This window comes from Neomonachus schauinslandi, chromosome 15 (assembly GCF_002201575.2).
Source record: "Neomonachus schauinslandi chromosome 15, ASM220157v2, whole genome shotgun sequence".
Taxonomy (NCBI): domain Eukaryota; kingdom Metazoa; phylum Chordata; class Mammalia; order Carnivora; family Phocidae; genus Neomonachus; species Neomonachus schauinslandi.
The window spans coordinates 57,716,548-57,736,354 of NC_058417.1; the positions used below are offsets into that span (position 1 = coordinate 57,716,548).

At 52.5% G+C, this 19,807-nt stretch overlaps 1 protein-coding gene across 1 annotated transcript in view; it reads left to right on the forward strand.

Moving 5' to 3' along the window:
* Positions 1–17,475, forward strand: part of RNF213 (ring finger protein 213) — a 101,454-nt gene extending 83,979 nt beyond the window's left edge. The window contains exons 51-68 of the mRNA XM_044921405.1: positions 452–562; positions 1,157–1,399; positions 1,663–1,744; positions 2,831–2,865; positions 4,118–4,212; positions 5,335–5,497; positions 6,439–6,619; positions 7,855–7,946; positions 8,536–8,787; positions 10,052–10,184; positions 10,528–10,611; positions 10,931–11,111; positions 11,363–11,564; positions 12,626–12,703; positions 13,245–13,439; positions 13,813–13,902; positions 13,987–14,165; positions 16,927–17,475. Coding sequence (XP_044777340.1) covers positions 452–562; positions 1,157–1,399; positions 1,663–1,744; positions 2,831–2,865; positions 4,118–4,212; positions 5,335–5,497; positions 6,439–6,619; positions 7,855–7,946; positions 8,536–8,787; positions 10,052–10,184; positions 10,528–10,611; positions 10,931–11,111; positions 11,363–11,564; positions 12,626–12,703; positions 13,245–13,439; positions 13,813–13,902; positions 13,987–14,165; positions 16,927–17,080 — 2,550 coding nt within the window. The 3' untranslated portion in view covers positions 17,081–17,475. The remainder of the gene's footprint in view (positions 1–451; positions 563–1,156; positions 1,400–1,662; positions 1,745–2,830; positions 2,866–4,117; positions 4,213–5,334; positions 5,498–6,438; positions 6,620–7,854; positions 7,947–8,535; positions 8,788–10,051; positions 10,185–10,527; positions 10,612–10,930; positions 11,112–11,362; positions 11,565–12,625; positions 12,704–13,244; positions 13,440–13,812; positions 13,903–13,986; positions 14,166–16,926) is intronic.
* The last annotated feature ends 2,332 nt before the right edge of the window (positions 17,476–19,807 follow it).

Sequence of the window (19,807 nt, forward strand, 5' to 3'; positions counted from 1 at the left end):
CAGCATAATACCCTCCAGTTCCATCCACGTCGTTGCAAATGGCAAGATCTCATTCCTTTTGATGGCTCGAGCATCTAATTTTTAAGCAGTTCTGGTCTTGCTTCCTCTTTGAGTCCCTGTTTACCATGGCATTGTGCCAGGAAGCGAGGAAGTAAATAAACAGCCTTTTCTGCTCAGAAGAAGTTTCAAGGAATGGCAAAGTGGTCAGAAAAATAGACTGTGATTTCTGTTACTTGTGTCCTAAGTGATGTGGTAACTGTGCATTGCACTTCCCAGCAGAATGTTTATGAGCCTCATGGTCTCAGAGGTGCAGGGTGGTGGGCATCCAGATCTCGGGAAAGGCTCGCCGGCCTCCCCCTGGTTGAAGAGCTGAACCAGCAGGACTCTTGGCCCTCAGGCGGACGTGTGGAATGGCTGCAAGCCTCACTGGGGTCTGCGCTTTTTGCTTCAGGTCTGTAGGAACCCCGGCCCTCGGCAGGCGGCCCACTTACTGTTAGCGCTGTTCAGAGAGGTTGCCACTTTGTACCGATTGCAAGACACAAACCTCCATCCTAAGCCAGAGGTGAGTGTCTGCATTCACTGTGGTGCTCATCATCTCTGGATCTGGAGGGGCTTTTCTGAATGGAAGTAAAAGCCATAAACAAATTATGCCCATAATTTTTTTTTATCTAGGATGGGGGTTCTCAACTTACTTTTTTTTTAAGATTTATTTATTTTAGAGGGTGGGGGAGGGGCAGAGGGAGAGGGAGAATCTGAAGCAGACTCTGCGCTGAGTGGGGAGCCTGATGCAGGACTCCATCTCATGACCCTGAGATCATGACCTGAGCCAAAATCAAGAGTCTGACGCTCAGCCAGCTGAGCCCCCCAGGCGCCCCTCAACTTTCTTATGTGGAGGAGCGACTTGCTGTGTCACCCAGAACTCTCAGAATTATGATGAAGAACAAAGTCAAGAACTTGAGAAACTGTTGGCGTTAGTGCTCGGTGTGTGGTGCTGTGCTTGCAGGTGGAAATGCTCTTGTCTGGATAATTGCCCCTCGAACCATATTTGATAAGTGTTCATGTCAACGTATATGCCTGGCGTAAGAGCAAACATTTGGCTTCACATCATATTCTTCTTTGATATATTTTTCAATATTAAAACGTATTTTCCCATCAGCAATGTGAGGCTCTGAACAAGTTCATCGAGGAAAGCAAGGTCCTGTCTTCTCCAGACATGAGACATTTTGCAACATCCCTTGTGACCAACACGCTGCCCCTGCTGAGGATGGGTGCCGGGGACAGCAGCCTCGAGGGCACAGTGGCAGAACTGGCTATTCACGCTGCGATTGTCCTCCTGTGTGGGCACAGCGAAGTCTTGGAACCCCTGCAGAATCTGGCCTTCTCCCCGGCCGACATGGTGGTAAGACCGGGGCGTGGTTTCTCTGGTGGCCTGTCCCTGGGCACCTGTTGAAACTGCCTGTCTCATAGCTCCTCTCTCTGCTTCTGTCCCACCTGACACCCGAGTCCACAGTGACAGCGAGAGCCCTCGGTCTGTTTTCCCGGTGGAGAACTTGCAGGTGGAGAAGAGGGAGAGTCCAGAGTCCACCTTGTCGCCCCAGGGCAGTGGCAGCCAGCCCAGTCTCTCCCCTTGCTGAAGCCTTCTCTGCTTTCTTGGCTTTTCAGAGTGCTTATCTTCCAGCGATGCCCGAAGACTTGCTGGCTCAAGCTCGGAACTGGAAGGGTCTGGAAGGAGTCCACTGGTACAGTAAGTGTCAGATTCTGAGACGGGGTCACCGTCCTCTGTGCTTTGAACTGGGGTCCCCGTGGTTTGTGCCTGAAGGTCCCAGACGCCTGCCTTGTGCCACCGTAGGGGCTTTGGCAGAACAGGGCACCCTGCTGACCGCAGAGGACGTGTGTCAGGCCCTTCCTGAGTCCCGTCCCGGGGGAGGATCCGCACGGCATATGCTTCTTTTGCCTGATGTGAGCCTCACCAGTGGCTCAGGCAGGGGCCAGCTCAACCAAGTTTTTGACCCAAAGATAATTCTTTTTGGAATACAGAACCAGGAGCCCAAGTAATGTAACCCGTACTTTATGTAAACTTTGCTGTTGCCTGAGAAAATAATCTTTTTCTTTTTTTAATTTTTATTTATTTTTTTAAACAAAGCCAGGTTCCCTGTTTTTTTTTTTTTAAGTTTATTTTTTTTAGTAATCTCTACACGTAACGTGGGGCTGGAACCCCCAATTCCAAGATCAAGAGTCGCGTGCTCCTCCAACTGAGCCAGTCAGGTGCCCCTGAGCAAATAATCCTTTTAAACTAATTGTAAAAGTTGTTCTAAAACACACTCTTGGGGCGCCTGGGTGGCTCAGTTGATGAAGTGTCTGACTCTTGGTTTTGGCTCAGGTCATGATCTCAGGATCCTGGGATCCAGTCCCGCGTTGGGCTCCCCACTCAGCACAGAGTCTGCTTGAGATTCTCCCTCAGCCTCTGCCCCTCCCTCCCCCTACTTGCACGCTCTCTCTCTCTCTCTCTCTTTCTCTCTTTCTTGATATAATAAATAATGAAATCTTTTTAAAAACCCATGCTCTTTAAAAACAAAAAATCAAGGAGAAAGAGAGAGTATAAAATAGGCCGACGCTGCCTCCCAGAGCAGCCCCTGCAGGAGACTGTAACGGGGTTTCTCCCTGCTCTGTCGGATGAAGCTCACGCATAGTTTTCACTAACGTGCTCAGGACCAGTACTCTGTGTCTTGTTTGGTTAGGCCAGAGAGGAGAGCGTTGGCTTTCTTTCTTAACCTCGGGTCATTAGGTAAAACCTCACCAGCCAACATGTCTCCTGTTGTTCTTTTAACAGTATGTCCCAATGGTCACCCGTGCTCTGTGGGAGAGGTGAGTCTTGGTATTTAGGGTGGTGTTTGCAGGGCTCAAAAGTTTGTCCCTCTAGATCTGAGCAGGGGGGCACGGGGGAAGAGGTTAGTGAGGGTCATGACCTTCTAGAGAACATAGACTCTTTTCAGGGCTGTTTACGGTGCTCCAACCAAACATCTAAACAGTGCAGAGGGCCTGCAGACCTTCCTCTGTATTGTGGGGCTGTCCTGAGCACTGTGGGCTGTGGTAGGGCGCTGAGCAGCATTCCTGGTCTCAACTCCCAGAGGCCAGCAGCTCCACAGGTCGCCAGGGTGACAACCAAAAATGTGTCTAGACATTGCAGAAGTCCCTCTCGGAAACAAAACTACTGCTAACCATCCTTCCCAGCCACTGCCGCGTGGGGTCAGTGACACATGCAAGAGGTTGACTGGCCCATAGGCTGGATCAGAGGAGATGTGCTCTAGACACCACAGGACAGGAAAAAGAGACTCTGGATGGTAAACCCCCGTGGAGAGAGCTGTGTGCGCCTCACCTCCGCCTCCTGCAGCATCTGGCGGGGCCCTCCGACGTGTCTCCTCTGTTTGCCCAGTGGCAGGCTGTTGAATTGTACAAAGTAAATGAGAGACCTAGAGGAGGAAAGGCAATATATATACACTGCATGTGTATGAGCTTCGCCCACTTTCTCGTCCACGAAGTGGGGAGAGCGAAGCACATTCTTCCCGAGACTTCTCTCCACTCTGATGGTCTGAGATCTGGGGCTTGAGGCTGGTTTGGCCTGTTACAGGCTGTGATTCTCAGTATACAGCAGCCCACAACCAGATTTGGAAAAATGAGGCTTTGGAAGGAGCAAATCATATGGTTACTTTTTTTTTTTTTTTTAATAAAAAAGTCCAAACTGAGTTCAGGAATTAAATTTGGAGGCTGCGGTAGTTTCCGGGCGCTAAATAATGAAGCTGTGGTGTGGTGGTCAGGGGGGCGGGGAAGAGCAGAGAACGTGAGAAAGGAAGGCTGATTTCGTATTTGTCTACCAAGTGTCTATTTGGGAGTAAAACTCAAGTTGTCTCTCCTGCTTAAAAAGTCCACATTCACTCACGTGCACCGTATTTGCACAGAGCATCTGCCCTGCGTCCTGGGGCTCCTGCAGGCGCTGGCACATGCTCGAAGTAGAACAAGCAATCCACGTGCCACGTGTGGATTGGCCTACCAGGGTGGTGTGTGTGCATGAAGTGCTACTCCTCCAAAGCGAGCTCAGGCGCGTTTGTCTTTGTCCTAGTGTGGCAGGCCAATGGAACAGAGCCATTGTGTTGACTGCGGTGCCCTAATTGGAGGGATTAATCACAGACCTGAGACTGGATTTCAGGTTATCACGTATGTAAGAGTGTATTTCTTTTCTAAGTGATCAAACCATGGGTGTTTTGGGCTGTCTTTATTCCAGTGGATACGTTGTTGCTAAGTGCAGTATTAATTACTGTTACGCACTTGGGCCTGTGTCACGTTGGGTCTCAGTGCCGAGGTCCCTGTGGTCATGTCACAGGGAGGTGTCTGATCTGTCGTTGGCTGACTGGGCTCTTAAATGCAGAGCAGACCACACGTTAATACGTCTTATCCAGATGTCTTCCATGTGGGCCTGGGGCGTGCCCCTGTAGAAATATGCTTGACACACACAATTGACTTAATTCAGAGGGACATTGAAGTCCGCAGAGCCACAAACTAGGCTTTTGTCTATCTGAGCTCACGCTGTCTCACTTGTAAACTCTCTTAACTTCCTCCACTGTTTGCGGGAAGTGAAGGAGACACGGTCCTTCTTACCAGACCCTCCAGAATCCACATGCATAGCTTGTGTCCCTATCCCAGCCTTCCCTCGAGATGAGTGTGGTTCCCCGTGCTCCCCCAGATGGCAGGTGGGGCCTCCCTGTGGCCATCACACATTTAGGCTCTTTCTGGTGCTGTTACAGTTTAAAATACCCTAGTCTGTTATCTCCACAAACCATCAGAATGTTCTAGAACCTCCAGTATTTTTGCAACAGAATGTATCTATCATACTGCACCTCCCATCTGGATGTGATATGAAATTCTTTGCCAGACCTTCAATCCCAGTTTTCAGTTTGGGAAAATGAGATCGATGTACACACATCCGATGTCGATGTCACCCGTCCCAAACTCGGGCCTTCCTTAGCCTGCCTGCTCCCCTCCCCGTGATGATTTCAGTGGGAGACGCAGGTGCAGACCTTGTCCTGACACGCGGCCCGGGGATCGCACAAATAGGCAGTCGGTTCAGCCGCTTCACACAGAATGGAGTGGGCTGTGTTCAGCCAGGAAGGGGAGGCTGGACAGAAGACCCTGAGGCGAGAGGTCTGGGCTTACGAGAAAAAGTCCTGGAACACCGTTTTCTTCAGAATGGCAAACCTCGTCTCAAGTCCCAGGAACCTGAGGTGTGCCCCAAGGGCCGAGGAGGAATGGCTCTCCACCGTCTTTTCTCGTTCTCTCCAGTAACGACAGAGACAGAACGCAGACTGGCCACGTGCTGGGAGCCCCACTGTCCAGAGGTGAAGCGGTGGTGGTCTCTGACCGAAAGCTGTCCCCAGTGGTCTTCCTGCTCATCCGGTTGCTCACTCACCTGGCCCTGCTCCTGGGAGCCGCCCAGAGTCCTCAGGTAGAGCACGGCCTATTCCTGCCAGGCCATGTGTTTGCTCGTTTGTTTCTAACAACCCACTGTAGGTTTTCACAGTGAGTCCTTTTGTCTGCAGAGTGCTGACCACCTCCCGTGGATTAGGATACCTCCCCTGTCACTGTTCCCTAATCCACAGAGCAATAGAACATGCACACATCCTCATTTCCCGCTGTGGCATATGATGGTGTCGGGGAACTACCCGTCAGGTTACATAAAATCCGTTTTCTTTTTAAGATTTTTATTTATTTAGAGAGAGAGGGAACAGAGGAGAAGGGCAGAGGGAGAGGGAGAATCGCAAGCAGACACCACACTGAGCACAGAGCCTGACATGGATGGGGCTTGATCCCACGACCCTGAGATCGTGACCTGAGCCAAAACCAAGAGGCAGACGCTCAACCGACTGAGCCACGCAGACGCCCCTAAAATCCATCTTAAATGAGCGCTCCATGTCTCAGTGCACACCGGGGAGCGGAGAGGCTAGCTCCGGGAAAGAAAGCACACTGTGTCTCCTCTAAGTGGATTAACTGTGATAGCAAATGTTGAGGCTTTGACATTCTTTTCTTTTTAGGTTTGTACACAGTGTAGCTTTAATGGGTTAGAGATGAGGCTGTTCCCACGTAAGCTTACAAACATGCATCTTGATGAAGGAAGACATTACTTGAGAGGCGGTTGTACACTGTGTGGTTTTGATGAGTTAAGAACAGGGCTGTGAGACTGTTTCGTGCTGACGATGTCAAAGGCGGTCATTCCCAGACCTCGGTCGCTCCTGGTGCTCTCGCCTCCTCTGCTTGAGCGGTGCTCCCGCCGCCCCACCAGCGTCCTCTGAGAAGCGGCCCCTGACTCGGTGCTGGCTTTCCTTCCTGGGGCCTGTGCGGGCGCGCTGGCTCCCGACAGACGAGATCTTGTGTCTCTGGCCCTCGCAGGCTCTCAGGCACATCATCAAGCCTCTGGTGCAGGATCCCAGAGGCTTTCTGCAGGAGCACATCCACAGTGACCTGCAGCAGCTGATGAAGACGCTGGGGAAGAGTGCCGACGAGACCACCACTGTGGTGCACCTCGTGCTGTGCAGCCTCCTCCGAGGGCAGGACCACCCTTCCCGCTGGAGTGAGCACATGGGGCCGGGCGGTGGGGGGGGGGGGGGGGGGGGCACACGGCATGGCCACTGCTCACGACACCCGAGTCAGATACAGGGAAGCAGGGAGAAGCATGCGGAAGAGAACACAGAAGGTCAGCTCGTCTTTGCGTTGCCCCTAGCGGGTTGAGACCTGTGGTCCTGTGTGGTCATGTGCACAGGGGTGTTGTGTGTGCATGCACGGTGCAGGGGGGCGCTGTGCAGTTTCAAAAGCCAGCCTGGTGTGCGATGCTCCTGCTGCACGACGGACACGTGTCGTCCAGGACAGGCGATGTGTGAGTCATCACCGTCGAGAGACCGCTGTCTGATAATCTGTTGGGACTTGTCCTCCTTGGACCCCTGGCCTGTCTGGGGGTCCTTCTGCTTTTCCTAAGGACGTGGCTGTCTGGGGCTGCCTGACTGTGTTGACGTGTCCACAGTTTGCTGCGTGGAAAAGTAGGCAACAAACCATTGTGGTCACTGAGCTAATGTTCCCATTTTAAACAGTGTTTTTTTTAATTTTTATTTATTTATTTATTTGAGAGAGAGAATGAGATAGAGAGAGCATGAGAGGGGGGAGGGTCAGAGGGAGAAGCAGACTCCCTGCTGAGCAGGGAGCCCAATGCGGGACTCGATCCCGGGACTCCAGGATCATGACCTGAGCCGAAGGCAGTCGTTCAACCAACTGAGCCACCCAGGCGCCCTAATGTTCCCATTTTAAAAACTGAAATCCATAGAAAGGAAAGGTCCATAAGGTAACTTAGTAAACAGTTATTTTTGGCACTGAGAGTGATTTTATTTTCTTCTTGTATTTGTATCTTCACAAAGATCATGGGGTCGGTGGGAACAGCAAGGACCATTTTTATTTTTTATTTTATTTTATTTTTGTAAAGATTTTATTTATTTATTTGAGAGAGAGAATGGGAGAGAGAGAGAGCGCACACAAGAGGGGGGAGTGGGAGAGGGAGAATCAGACTCCCCACTGAGCAGGGAGCCCAAGGTGGGACTCGATCCCGGGACTCCAGGATCATGGCCTGAGCCGAAGGCAGTCGCTTAACCAACTGAGCCACCCAGGCGCCCAAGGACCATTTTTAAATACTCAGGTTAATTTAGGAAGAAGCACCCTGCCCACCCCTGAAAGGGAGCATGATTTGGTCATCCTTAGGTCCTGTTTATGGAGCTGCTGTGCTTTCTGTTCCTTGGGTAACCCATGCATGCTTCCTTATAGGGTCTTTTGGTTTCGATGCAAGACTGTCGACCAGAGAGCAGAGAAATAGCTGGGAGAAGGCTATGCAGACCCTCATTCTCCCTGAGTTGGAGGTATGTGGCCAGCGGCCTGGCTGGGAGCCTGTGGGCAGGTATCCTGGGTGTCCCCCAGGCACTCGGGGCAGCGAGCACCCGGGTGCTGTTGGGGGCTCTGGCCGAGCCCCAGCCCAGGGGTTGACCTCCCGGCCACTCCACCGTCCTGCTGTCCCTGCGCCCTCTGCCCCTGTGGCCGGGCGGGCAGGTTGAGGAGTTACCGTCAGTCCAGAAAGTGCAGGTGACTCTCGGTCCCCCACCTGTTACAGCAGGATGTGAGAGCAACAGGTAGACAAACTGTCATGTAGATACCCACCAGAAATGTGTGATTCGTCCCTCCTCTGTCAGATAAGAACAGTATTGAGAGTAAATAAGCCCAATGGGAAATAAAAGACTGGGCATGGAACACAGGTCTGGGAGTCCCCTGTCTGCAGAGACGAAGCCTGCAAACGAACTGTAAGCAGTCTCGAAAGACAAGGAGTGTGAGTGCCTGGTTGCCTGCAGGACCCAGTAGGACAGACTGTCTAAATGGCCCGCTGCTGAAGCCACTGGGTGTCCCCATCTGCACGAGTGGTCTCACCTCCAGGCCCTGTACCGTTCTCTTGCCCAGCATCTGGAGAAAGCCCTGCTGACAGTGACAACCCTCATCAGCCAAGATGAGCGGATCAGCTCCAACCCTGTGGCCAGAATCGTGTACGGGGACCCGACGGCCTTCCTGCATCAGCTGCCCCAGAAGAGTGTGGTCCACTGCTCTAAGATGTGGACCTGCAGGAGGAGGGTCACCGTGGAGTACCTCCAGCACGTGGTAGAGCAGAAGAATGGGCAGGAAGCCGTGCCCATCCTCTGGAAGTTCCTGCAGAAGGTAAGGCTGCCCCGCAGTGACCACTTGAGGGTCCGCCTTTATTTAGTCAGGGGGGCATCTAACCGATAGCGTCAGTGCTTCGCTTTTCGGATGGAACGCTGGTAGCAGAAGACTCGGGGCCAGAGAGGGGGGTCCTCGTACACATCAGACTGTGAGGCCATTTGAAGCGTAAAGTCATAGAGGAAAACCATAGGCCGGTCAGGGTTAGCAGGAGTCTGTGAAGCATGTGAGGGCCAGGACGGCATCTCTCCAGTCACTCAGCAGGAAGGAGCAGGATTCAGATCTTCTGGGTGGTGTCTGTTCACCTTCATCCCCGACCCCCAGTGCCAGGAGTACCTGGCCGTCAGTGACTGTTGAATAAAAAAGCTTTCGTCAGGGCGCCTGGGTGGCTCAGTTGGTTAAGAGACTGCCTTCGGCTCAGGTCATGATCCTGGAGTCCCGGGATCGAGTCCCGCATCGGGCTCCCTGCTCGGCGGGGAGCCTGCTTCTCCCTCTGACCCTCCCCCCTCTCATGAGCTCTCTCTCTCTCTCATTCTGTCTCAAATAAAAAAATAAAATCTTTAAAAAAAAAAAAAAAAAGCTTTCGTCAGACAGTCCAGAATCTCCCGTGTTCCCGACCCGGCCTTGGGGGAAGGGAGCAGTGTGGTGAGTCGGTCCCATCAGTTAGACCATAAACACACCCCGTGTCAGCCTTGTTCCACGTGAAGGCTTGTCTTCCACAGCTGTCTGTTGAGCCCTTCCCCCTGGACCAGCGTTTGCAGTCCCGCAAGAAGTGTGGGGACTCAGAAATGTCTGACGGTCGGTGAAAGGGCAGGAGTCCCATGGGAAGGGGTTCCTGGGTCTCCCACAGAGGCGCCCCATCCCATTTGACTGGAGCTGCTTGGGTCCTGTCCTCAGATGACACACAGGGGGGATGCCCGGCCTGGTTGCCTATATTCCTGGCCTTTCCGCTCTTGGCAGATTCTCTGCACACCCAGCCCCTCACAGGGGCCCATGAGGCCACTTTCTTTCATGTGTTTTTGGCAAACACACATGATGTGTCAGCTCCAGGAGGCCTGGGACTGTCCCTGGTGTGCAGGACATTAGGCACACAGGCGGCAGGCTCTGGTGAACGACGGAACGCTGAGTAGCCTGATGCGGCATCACCTAACATGGCACACTGACCGGATCAAATGCAAACACGGGCCCTGAGCCAGCCCCAGGGTCTGTTTCCCCAAGAACGTGTTCTAGGTGAACTAACACGTGGCCGGGCTTCCCTCTCCAGGAGGCAGAGCTGAGACTCGTGAGATTCTTGCCTGAGATTTTGGCTCTGCAGAGGGATCTCGTGAAGCGGTTCCAGAACGTTTCAGAAGCTGAATACCAATCCATCAGCTCTTTCATGAGCAGCCACCACGAAGGTACGGGTCTGCTCTGGTAAGAGGTCGGCACCACCCGTGTTTGGTGGCTCAAAGGGATCATTGCAGCAGGGCTGGGGGAAGTGCGGGCGGGGCTCTGGGTGTTCTGCGCCCCCGGCTTTTAGTGCCCAGCAGTAGTGCCGTGAATCCCAAAAGCCTCGCAGAGGCTTGCTGTGGCTAAACACGCTGCCGGTCTCCAGCCCCTGGAGCTCGGCGTCAGTGCTTACACACGTGGCTGAGCCCAGAGGCGTGAAGTTGGGCTCTTTCCAAAGACCGTGAGATGTCGTTGGTTGGACCTGACGGGGTAGGTGTTTCCATGGTTCTAAAACAGTGTTTTGTTTGACAGACGGGTTGAAGCAGTTACTCCACAGAAGAGTTGGTATTTTTCTGTCGACATGGAATAAGCTGAGGAGGTCACTTCAGACCAATGGTAGGAGCCACACTCCCTGCTGCCAGCCCGACTCAGCCCTGCAGTCACAGAGCACCGTGCCACATGCGTTTCACCTGTGACCCTCTGAGTGGAGGTGTCTGGGACACGTGAAATGGCCTAGTGGGAAAACTAAGTCCCCAGTCATGTTGGGTGTGTCGATACGGACTCAGGAAGGAGTTGAGGACGTTTGAAGTCAGTCAGCGCAGGGGAGAGGTGGGAGGTGCAACCGTCAGAGCGTCCCTGACTCTGGCCTTGACGCACTGGGAGCAGCGGCAGAGACCAGGGGAGGCCTCTGCTTACAACACCCTGTCCTCTAAAGGTGAAGTCAAGCTGCCGGAAGACTACTGCGCTGCCGACCTGGACATGGACACTGATTTCGAGGTCCTGCTGCCTCGTCGCCGTGGCCAGGGCCTCTGTTCCACCGCCTTAGTCAGCTACTTGATCAGCCTGCACAATGAAATAGTCTGCACCGTGGAGAAGTTCTCCAGCGGAGGCAGCAGGTGAGTGCATGCCTGCAGGGGAAGCTGATTCTGAGCGGGCTCACCCGCGGCCGCTGGGCCGGCCAGGGCAGACGTGAGCCCAGAGGCGGCAGCTTCCGTCCCTCGGTCCGGCTCTCGGGGTCCACCGGCCCGGCAGTATGTTCATCTGCTTGGACTGGGAACATCAGCTGGGAGCTGGCTCCATGTCGCCCAGAGCCCCGGGCCACGTGTGCCTGCTGGGACACTGAGCCCTGCGACTCTGTGTCCCTCAGCTATTCCGTCGATGCCTCCGAGATCACAGACCTGCACGTTGTCAGTTACGAGGCCGAGCGGGACCTGATGCCGCTGATTCTTTCCAACTGCCAGTATCAGGTGGAGCAAGACCAGGAGGCCCTGCAGGAGTTCGACCTGGAGAAGATCCAGCGCCAGGTCACCAGCCGCTTCCTGCACGGCAAACCCAGGCTCACCCTCAAGGTTTGGCTGACCCTGGGGTATTTATTGGGTCGGCACATGTGTTTGGTGAAAGTTGGCCCGAGTGTGGCTTTTATCCAGCAGTCTCAGAGTGAGTGGGAGCGAGGATGACCATCCAGCCACGTGTCCCCCCAGAGGCCAGGACTCCACTCCTGGCCATACCTCAAGGCCATCGGCTCTCTTGAGCTGCCGCCGATCCTCCATCCCTCCAGGGTCTCTGCGGGTCCCAACGGACCGGTTGTTGGATTTCTCCGCCATAGTAATGGCATTGCCTCCCGCCCCTGATGGCCCTGGCAGCTGCCTCATGTAGCTGCCCCAGCCCCCTGCTTCCGCCCCCAGCCTCCGTCTCAGGTGTGACCCGCTGCAGTAGCCCCCACCACCCCCTGCCTCCCGCGTCCTCAGGCCACATTCTGAAGCCAGATCTGGCTCTCGTCGCTCCCTGGTGACGGCCCGACCCCGACGGGCATCCCGGTGCACGTGGGGTGAAGCCCATGCTGCTCGTCCCGGCCTATCTCCGGCCACTTCTCACGGCCTGCGTGGACTCCTGTGACCTCAAGCACTGGACCACCCTCCCTCCCCACACACCCTGTGCACTTTCACGTCTCTGTTCGTTCACCTAGGCTATTCTGTTCCTTCCAGGTCCGGTCAGAGACCTTGTGCATGGGGTGTGTGTGCTCCCTCACCGCCCGCAATTAGGCTCTGAACTGATGGCGCCCCGGGCCGCTCTCACCGGCTCTGCCATCCCTGTTGTCTAGCAGAGGGGCTGTGTTGTGCGAGGCTGTGCGCAGTCGTGGTTGGGGGAGTACACGAACGGGAGGGCCCCACGTCCCTGTGTCCCCAGTGGCTCGCCAGCCTACGGCATCCTACGTGAGGCATCTGCGTGGCCGTCGAGGCGAGGCCGGGTCCCTTGTTGTGTCCCTGGGTCCACAGAGACATCACAGGGCCACAAGGCGGCATGCTGTGCCCGGCGGCGCGTGGACGGCACGGAACTGCAGCGGAGTTACCGCTCAGGAAACCTCCATGGTGGATTCCGTGTCCAGAGACTGTTTTCTTTCTCAATTTAGGGAATACCCACTCTGGTGTACAGACGGGACTGGAACTATGAACATCTCTTTACGGACATCAGGAACAAACTGCCACAGGTGATCACGACACACCTTACCGGGTGCATGGCGCTTTTACCTGGTCACGGTGCTCTCCTCCCATGCGGACTGCGCAGCCTCGCTCTGGGCGTTGGCTGGGGGCACCGCAGGGGGGCCTCCCGAGCTCCCTGGGCCCACTGCTCTTTCCGGAGGGCAAGCAGGACGCAGATCAGCAAAAGTGTTCTTGTTGAAATCCTGCATTCGTTTCTTAGTAATGATGTCATGACCGGGTATGCTGATGCAGAAGGTCCAGAGAACTTGTGTCCGTGCTTTGGGTTGATGGTGTGTGGGGGGGGTGTGTCTGGTGTGTGCGTGCGTCCGTATGAACCTCCTCACAGAGCTGCTTTGAGGACTCCGTAACCTCACGTCTGTTTGTGTAAGGAGTCCGGATACCGCTGCCACTCAGGAATCACCAAGTGTTAACTGTCCTTATCGTTAGAAGGGTCGTCCCACCTTGTGGGAACAGGGCCAGCGTTCTTGCCAGGCAGCGATGCCCAGGAAGCCCCAGCCATGGACCCCTGTCCCATCTCTGATTTCCTAGAAACCCCTCCCCAACACAGCCATCAGCGCCATTTGCGGGCAGCTGCTGTCCTTCACCGATGCGTGCGAAGCTCTGTCCGTCATCGAAGTCACTCTGGGGTTTCTGAGCACGGCCGGCGGCGATCCGAACATGTCCTTGAACGTGTACGTCCAAGACATGCTGCGCATGGGCGACCAGACAGCCCTGGTTCTAACGGTGGGTCTTGGTTGGGGCTCTCTTGCAGGTTAATGCACACTGCCCTCCCCACTTCCTGCCGGGATTAGCGCCAGTCGGGGTCCACAGGACGCACTCTGGTGCTAGAGGCGGGGATGCACCCGCAATGTGAGACTCTGAACCGGGCACGTCACAGATGCCCCCCCGCGGCACGCCAGCCACCTGCCTCGCGCGATGGGAATAGGCTCTGAGATGGGGCCGGCAGAGGGGGCACGACACTCCGGAGGCCAGGCCCACGGCTGGTGCATGCGTGCAGGAGGCGTCCGTGTCCATGGAGAGGGGCGTCGGTAGCCCGGGAGCAGAAGGGCCCCCACGCCTGCTAGTTCCCGCTCAGCCCTGCCCCTGTTTCTTTCAGGTCTTCAGCAGATGCCAGCTGAAGCACACAATTGCCCTCTGGCAACTCCTGTCGGCCCACAGGTCAGAACAGCTGCTCCGACTGCGTAAGGTGAGTGCAGCCCCGCCCCCGCTGGCCTGGGGGCCGCCCTGCCTCCTCCCGGCCTCCTGCTGCCTCTGTTCTGGTTTGTTCTAGGAGCCCTTCAGGGATATCAGTGCCCAGTACAAAGTAGATCTCAGCTCAGAAGATGCTAAGTGCCTCAGCGCTTTCCTGAATCAGACGGACCTTGACTCCTTCCTCCTGGAGCTTCATGAAATGATGATCTTGAAACTGAAGAGCCCCCAGGCCAAGGACATCTTCAAACCTGAGTGGACGTACGTAGGGGTTCGTTTGCAGGTGGGCCCGGCGCACGCGGGGAGTCCTGCAGTCTCTCCCGAGATCTTCTAGATCTTCTAGGACGTGGAAGATCCCATGTCCTGCTCTCTCACCCCCTCCAGGCCCCCCTCACACTGGCTTTGGGTTTGGCCTCGGTTGGGTTTTTTTAAATAATTACAGAAGTCATATATTCTCATTATAACAAGTGTACTTATGTCAGAGATGTGCATTTTATTTTTAACTTTTTTTCTGTTTTTGTTGAAGTGTAATTAACATAGTGTTATATTAGTTCTAGGTGTGTAATATGGTGATTCAGCAATTCTGTACGTCACTCAGTGCTCATCAGGACACGTGTGCTCTTCATTCCCATCGCCTGTCTCACTTGTCCCTCCACCTCCCCTCTGGTGACCAGTGCTTGGTTCTCTATAGTTAAGAGTCTGGTTTTTTTTGTTTGTTTGTTTGCTCTTTTTTTCTTTGTTTATCTGATTTGTTTCTTAAATTCCACATGAGTTATATCACATGGTATTTTTCTTTCTCTGACTGACTTATTTCACTCAGCATAATACCCTCCAGTTCCATCCACGTCGTTGCAAATGGCAAGACTTCATTCTTTTTGATGACTAATATTCCATAGTGTATATATATACACCATAACTTCTTTTTAAAATTTAAATTCAATTAACATGTAATGTATTATTGGTTTCAGAGGTAGAGTTCAGTGATTTATCAGTCTTCTCTAACACCCAGTGCTCATTACATCCCTTGTCCTCCTTAATGCCCATCACTCAGTTATCCCATCCCCCCACCTCCCTCCCCTCCAGCAACCTGCAGTTTGTTTCAAGGGTCTCTTATGGTTTGTCTCCCTCTCTGATTTTGTCTCGTTTTATTTTTTCCTCTCTTCCCCTGTGCTCCTGTTTTGTTTCTTAAATTCCACATATGAGTGAAATCATGTAATTGTCTTTCTCTGATTGACTTATTTCACTCAGCATAATACCCTCTAGTTCCAGCCACGTTGTTGCAAATGGCAAGATTTCATTTTTTGATGGATGAGTAATATTTCATTGTATATATAGACCACCTTTTCTTTATCCATTCATCTGTTGATGGACATCTAGGCTCTTTCCATAGTTTGGCTATTGTGGACATTGCTGCTATAAACATTGGGGGTGCAGGTGCCCCTTCGGATCCCTACATTTGTATCTTTGGGGTAAATACTTAGTAGTTCAAAGAATATCAGTGTAAGCAAGTATAGGCCAGACAGCATAATGGAAGAAAACCAAAATATGAAGTGTGCTGGCAAGGAGAACTGGGATTGGATTATCTATTTAGAAAAACAGGAACCAGGGGCGCCTGGTGGCTTGGTCAGTTAATCGTCTGCCTTTGGCTCAGGTCATGATCCCAGGGTCCTGAGATCAAGTCGTGCATCAGGCTCCCTGCTCGGCGGGGAGTCTGCTTCTCCCTTTGCCTCTGCCTGCTGCTCTGCCTATTGTGCTCTCTGTCAAATAAATAAATAAAAATCTTAAAAAAAAAAAAAAGAAAAAGCCACACCAGTGTATAGTATGTGAGAATACCCAACACTGGATATTATCTGTCTTTTACATGTTTACCAATCAAATGGCCAAAAACAGAGATCTCATTTTCACTTGTATTTTCCTATTTCCTAGTGAAGCTGCTGCACGTATTTTCCTAATGTATCTGCCAGTTTTGTATCTTCCCCTGAATTATCTGTTGATATCTGTTATGTTTCTTTTGGGCTATTTCTCTTTTTTCATAATCTTAAAAGATTTAAGATTAACCTTTTATTTGTTACGTTACAAATGCTCTACCTTGGTCTTTAATTTCAGAAAGCCAGATCTGACAGAATTTTTCTATAAGGACTAGGAAAATATAGCTATAAGGGTCTTCCTTATCCAAAGGTTGTGAAGTATTCTGCCATGTTCCCTTCCTGTGCTTTTATATTTTCATGTACATCTGCTGTGTTAACCAGTTTATTATTTATGTGTGATGTGAGGGATTTACCGTTCCTGTTTTTTTTTCTTTTTTTAAGATTTTTATTTATTTATTTGAGAGAGAGAGAGAACATGAGGAGGGGGTGGGCAGAGGGAGAGGGAGAAGCAGGCTCCCCGCCAAGCAGGGAGCCTGATGTGGGGCTCGATTGCAGGACCCTGGGATCATGACCTGAGCCGAAGGCAGACACTTAACTGAGCCACCCAGGCGCCCCTGGTTCCTGTTTTTCTAAATAGATAATCCAATCCCAGTTCTCCTCACCAGCACACTTCATATTTACAGTTTTCTTCCATTACACTGGCATACACCTGCATACCTTGATATTCTTTGAACGTATTCAGCAAGTCTTTACTATCCTGGACTTCTAGTGCAGAGAAAAAAGATCCCTTTCCTAGAAAATTGAGCATCTTTGTTAATATAAAACATGAAATGGAATACAAGCTTTTTTTGAATGGTGAGGCTGTGTGTTCATATAGCAGGTCACATTAGCAGAGTGTTTACAGGAACGTGCCCCAGCCATTACCAGGGTCAGCTCCGTTCTGTGCTGTTTGTATGGTGTGGTGTGGTAAGCAGCAGGTGCGTCCTTCAGCCCTTGCACCCGGGGTTCTAGTCCCCGCTCAGGAACTCAGTAGTTGGTTGACTTTACTTTGATGGTCTCCACGAGCACTTGGAGACAGTGACGACCCCTGATGGTGTCCTTGCATTATATGGGAGACCACTTAACCTTCTGTCTCTTGTTCCTTGGTTTTTCAGCCTGAGAGACACTCTGGCAAGTTACATGGAAACCAAAAACAGTGAAATTCTTCCTGAACTGGAATTCCAGTTCCCAGAGAAGATACTGTTGTGCAATTGTGTCCCCGTGTGGAGCCTGGCTGCTGAGCTGAAGCGGGGTCGGCAAGGGAGGTAGAGTCTGCTCTGCCCGCCTCAGCCACCGCCCCAGCTGGGGCTTCCTGGGGGGCTGCAGGACCCCCGTGTGCTGTGCCACGGACAGCCGGGAGTGCCACGCGGCTTCAGGAGATGTGCACGTTCCACATCTTTCTCGTCAGATTGTGAGTGCTGTCCAGGGGGAGGGGATAACTGGAGACGCCGTGAAACCAGAACCAACCACCTTTCCATTCCCGGGGGGACCAAACACGTGCTCCTCAGCTTCCCATGACAGCGGTGGACGGTGCCTTCAGCTCGCCAGCTGGAGACTGGCACGCACTCACCCTGGCCCCTCTCTCCAGAACGAGGGAGGGGAAACGGGGCTATTGATTTTGCTTCTGCTTTCCTTCTCATTTATTCTGCACTCGTAGAGGAGAATCCGGCTTGTTTCTTCCTTCCAATCCCTTCAGTCCTGCGTATTGTACACATATTTGTAGGTTTCCATGAAGGCCTGAGAAAGTGCCAGACCCTTTTTTGTCTCCTCCCAAATACAAGTCAGCCTGTTTTGTGAATGCCTTGAGGCCAAACCTCCCAGCTCTCACGTGGCCCCCCAGAGTTTCACGGGTAGAGCTTTCCTCGTTGACACAATCAAGAGACTGGCATGATGGCCAGATTTGCTTCTGATTCTTGGGGTTTTAAATTCTAAATGAAAGTTTATCAATTAACCTTGGATCAAAGGCAGGGTTCTGGCATTTTCCTGCGAACTTTTGGACTGTCCAGCATCATGGTAAATAAACGCGTGGTCTTGATGTGACCTCGATGTCCCTGACGTGTGACTATGTTGTTCTTCCTCTGGATCTCGGCCATGCCATAAAAACAGACTCAGAGAGAATACAGAACCAGCTAAGTTTCTGAAAAAGGAAGAGAAGAGTCAACCAGCTCTGGTGGTGTACCTCTTCTCTTACTGGGAGGTTGTGCCTCTTTTGCACAATGCCCTCGGATACTTGTGGCCTCTGGACTGGCTCCTGCTCCCAGGGGGCTCAGCACCCATTGGCACGGAGATGCCTACTGTTCACAAGTCAGAGGCGGATATCTTCAGTGTACATTCCGAATGAGTGAACGACAGTCAACTTGAAATCAGGCCCTCGGGGTGAGAGCTACAGGAACAGAAAATACTTCCAGGACCGTTGTCACCCTGTGGCCACAGTGGAGGGAGCTGCAGGTGGAAGAAGCCGCCCCCCACTCTCTTCCGTGTCTGACGAAGGGGGGCACGGTAATCCAGACCCCTCAACGATTAATCCGATACAACCACCATGTGCACTTAGTAACCTGGGATTGTTCCGTCATTGTAGACTATGCAAAAAGTCCACCTGGATTGCCCGTTTAATGGAGGGGGACCTTGTTCAACTCCTCGACTTGCACTTGGAATTCCTTTGATACCTCCAAGCTGGGACAGAGCTGGCGTGGCCACCAGGTGCTGTTCTGGGTCCTCACTGTGCCACACCTTCGCGGGGGGAGTCAGGTGTCTGTCTTGTGCTGCGAAACTTTTTTTTGGCTGGGAACTTTTTCCCCCCACTTTTATGAAAGGTTTTTTAATGAAGGTATTTTGTTTTGTATGGTATGCTTTGAAAGCCTTAACTGTCCTATCTAGCATTATCTGGCCTAGCACAGGCAAATGTAAATTTTACTATACTTGTGATATTTGTTTTAATAAACTTGAGTTTTGCTGCTAAAGAGTCCTTGTTGAGGGCAGGGCTTGTTTATGGCAAGTAGACATTAACTCAGCTTTGGGGAATGGTTTTGGTTTTTTGTGGAAATGTACTCGTAGACGCATCCATGAAGGGGAAGGTTCCGGACAGAAAGTGTTCACTCTGGTGTAGAAGATGGGAGGTAAATTTTCGCCAGGATAAAATGACAGCAGAGCTCGGGATCCACAGTTGGCCACCGCTCGCCAGGCGCCAGACTCCAGGGCAGAAGCCTCAGCCTCGGCCTCAGAGGGGTGAAGCCACACTCCCTGCCTGAGTTATTATCACTGGAAAACAGCAGTGCTCCAGCAGAGGTGTGAGCGCTGTGTCCACAGGCCGGGCCATGGGGTGCGAACAACAGTTCCTCCGCACAAGGAAATACACGCAACGGATAAACTGTCCGCTCCCAGCGGCCCCCTCACGTTTGAGTGGTAAAATACCACACTTAGGGGAAAATTGCATTTTCTCTTCCAAACGGAAAGGCTCCCCAGGGAGAGAACCTGTAGGCTTCCAGAGGAGGGCTTGCCCCTGCTGTCAGACCTCTTTTCTTCCGCAGTTTCTGCTTCAAGCCCACCGACCCGTCCCCTGCCTTCTCGTGTCCTCACTGACCACCACCTTCCCCTCCTCCTCCTCCTCGTTCCCATCTCTGATCACATCCAGCCACCTGCACATTTCCCTGTTGGAGCTCCTTCTGCTTTCGGCCCAGGCAGAGACGGTCACTAGGCTGGTGGTGACTCACCCGAAAACCTCATGACTGATGACTATCTCCTCTTTAAGACCTTGTTGTGTGTATAAATTATGTACCTGTTGTCCCGGGCTGTGGGATTTCATCATTTATTAACTGAGACAGCCATGACATATGTCGGCGATTCCTGGGTTCAGGCAACACTCTCTGAGCCCTTCTTGGTCATTAATTAAACTTATGCACAAGCATCGTGACTCTCAGTTCCAACCGGAAGAGCAGCACCAGAAAAAGGTAAACGCTGATCTCACCTCATCAGGGTCCTGGGGACAGCAGGACCCTG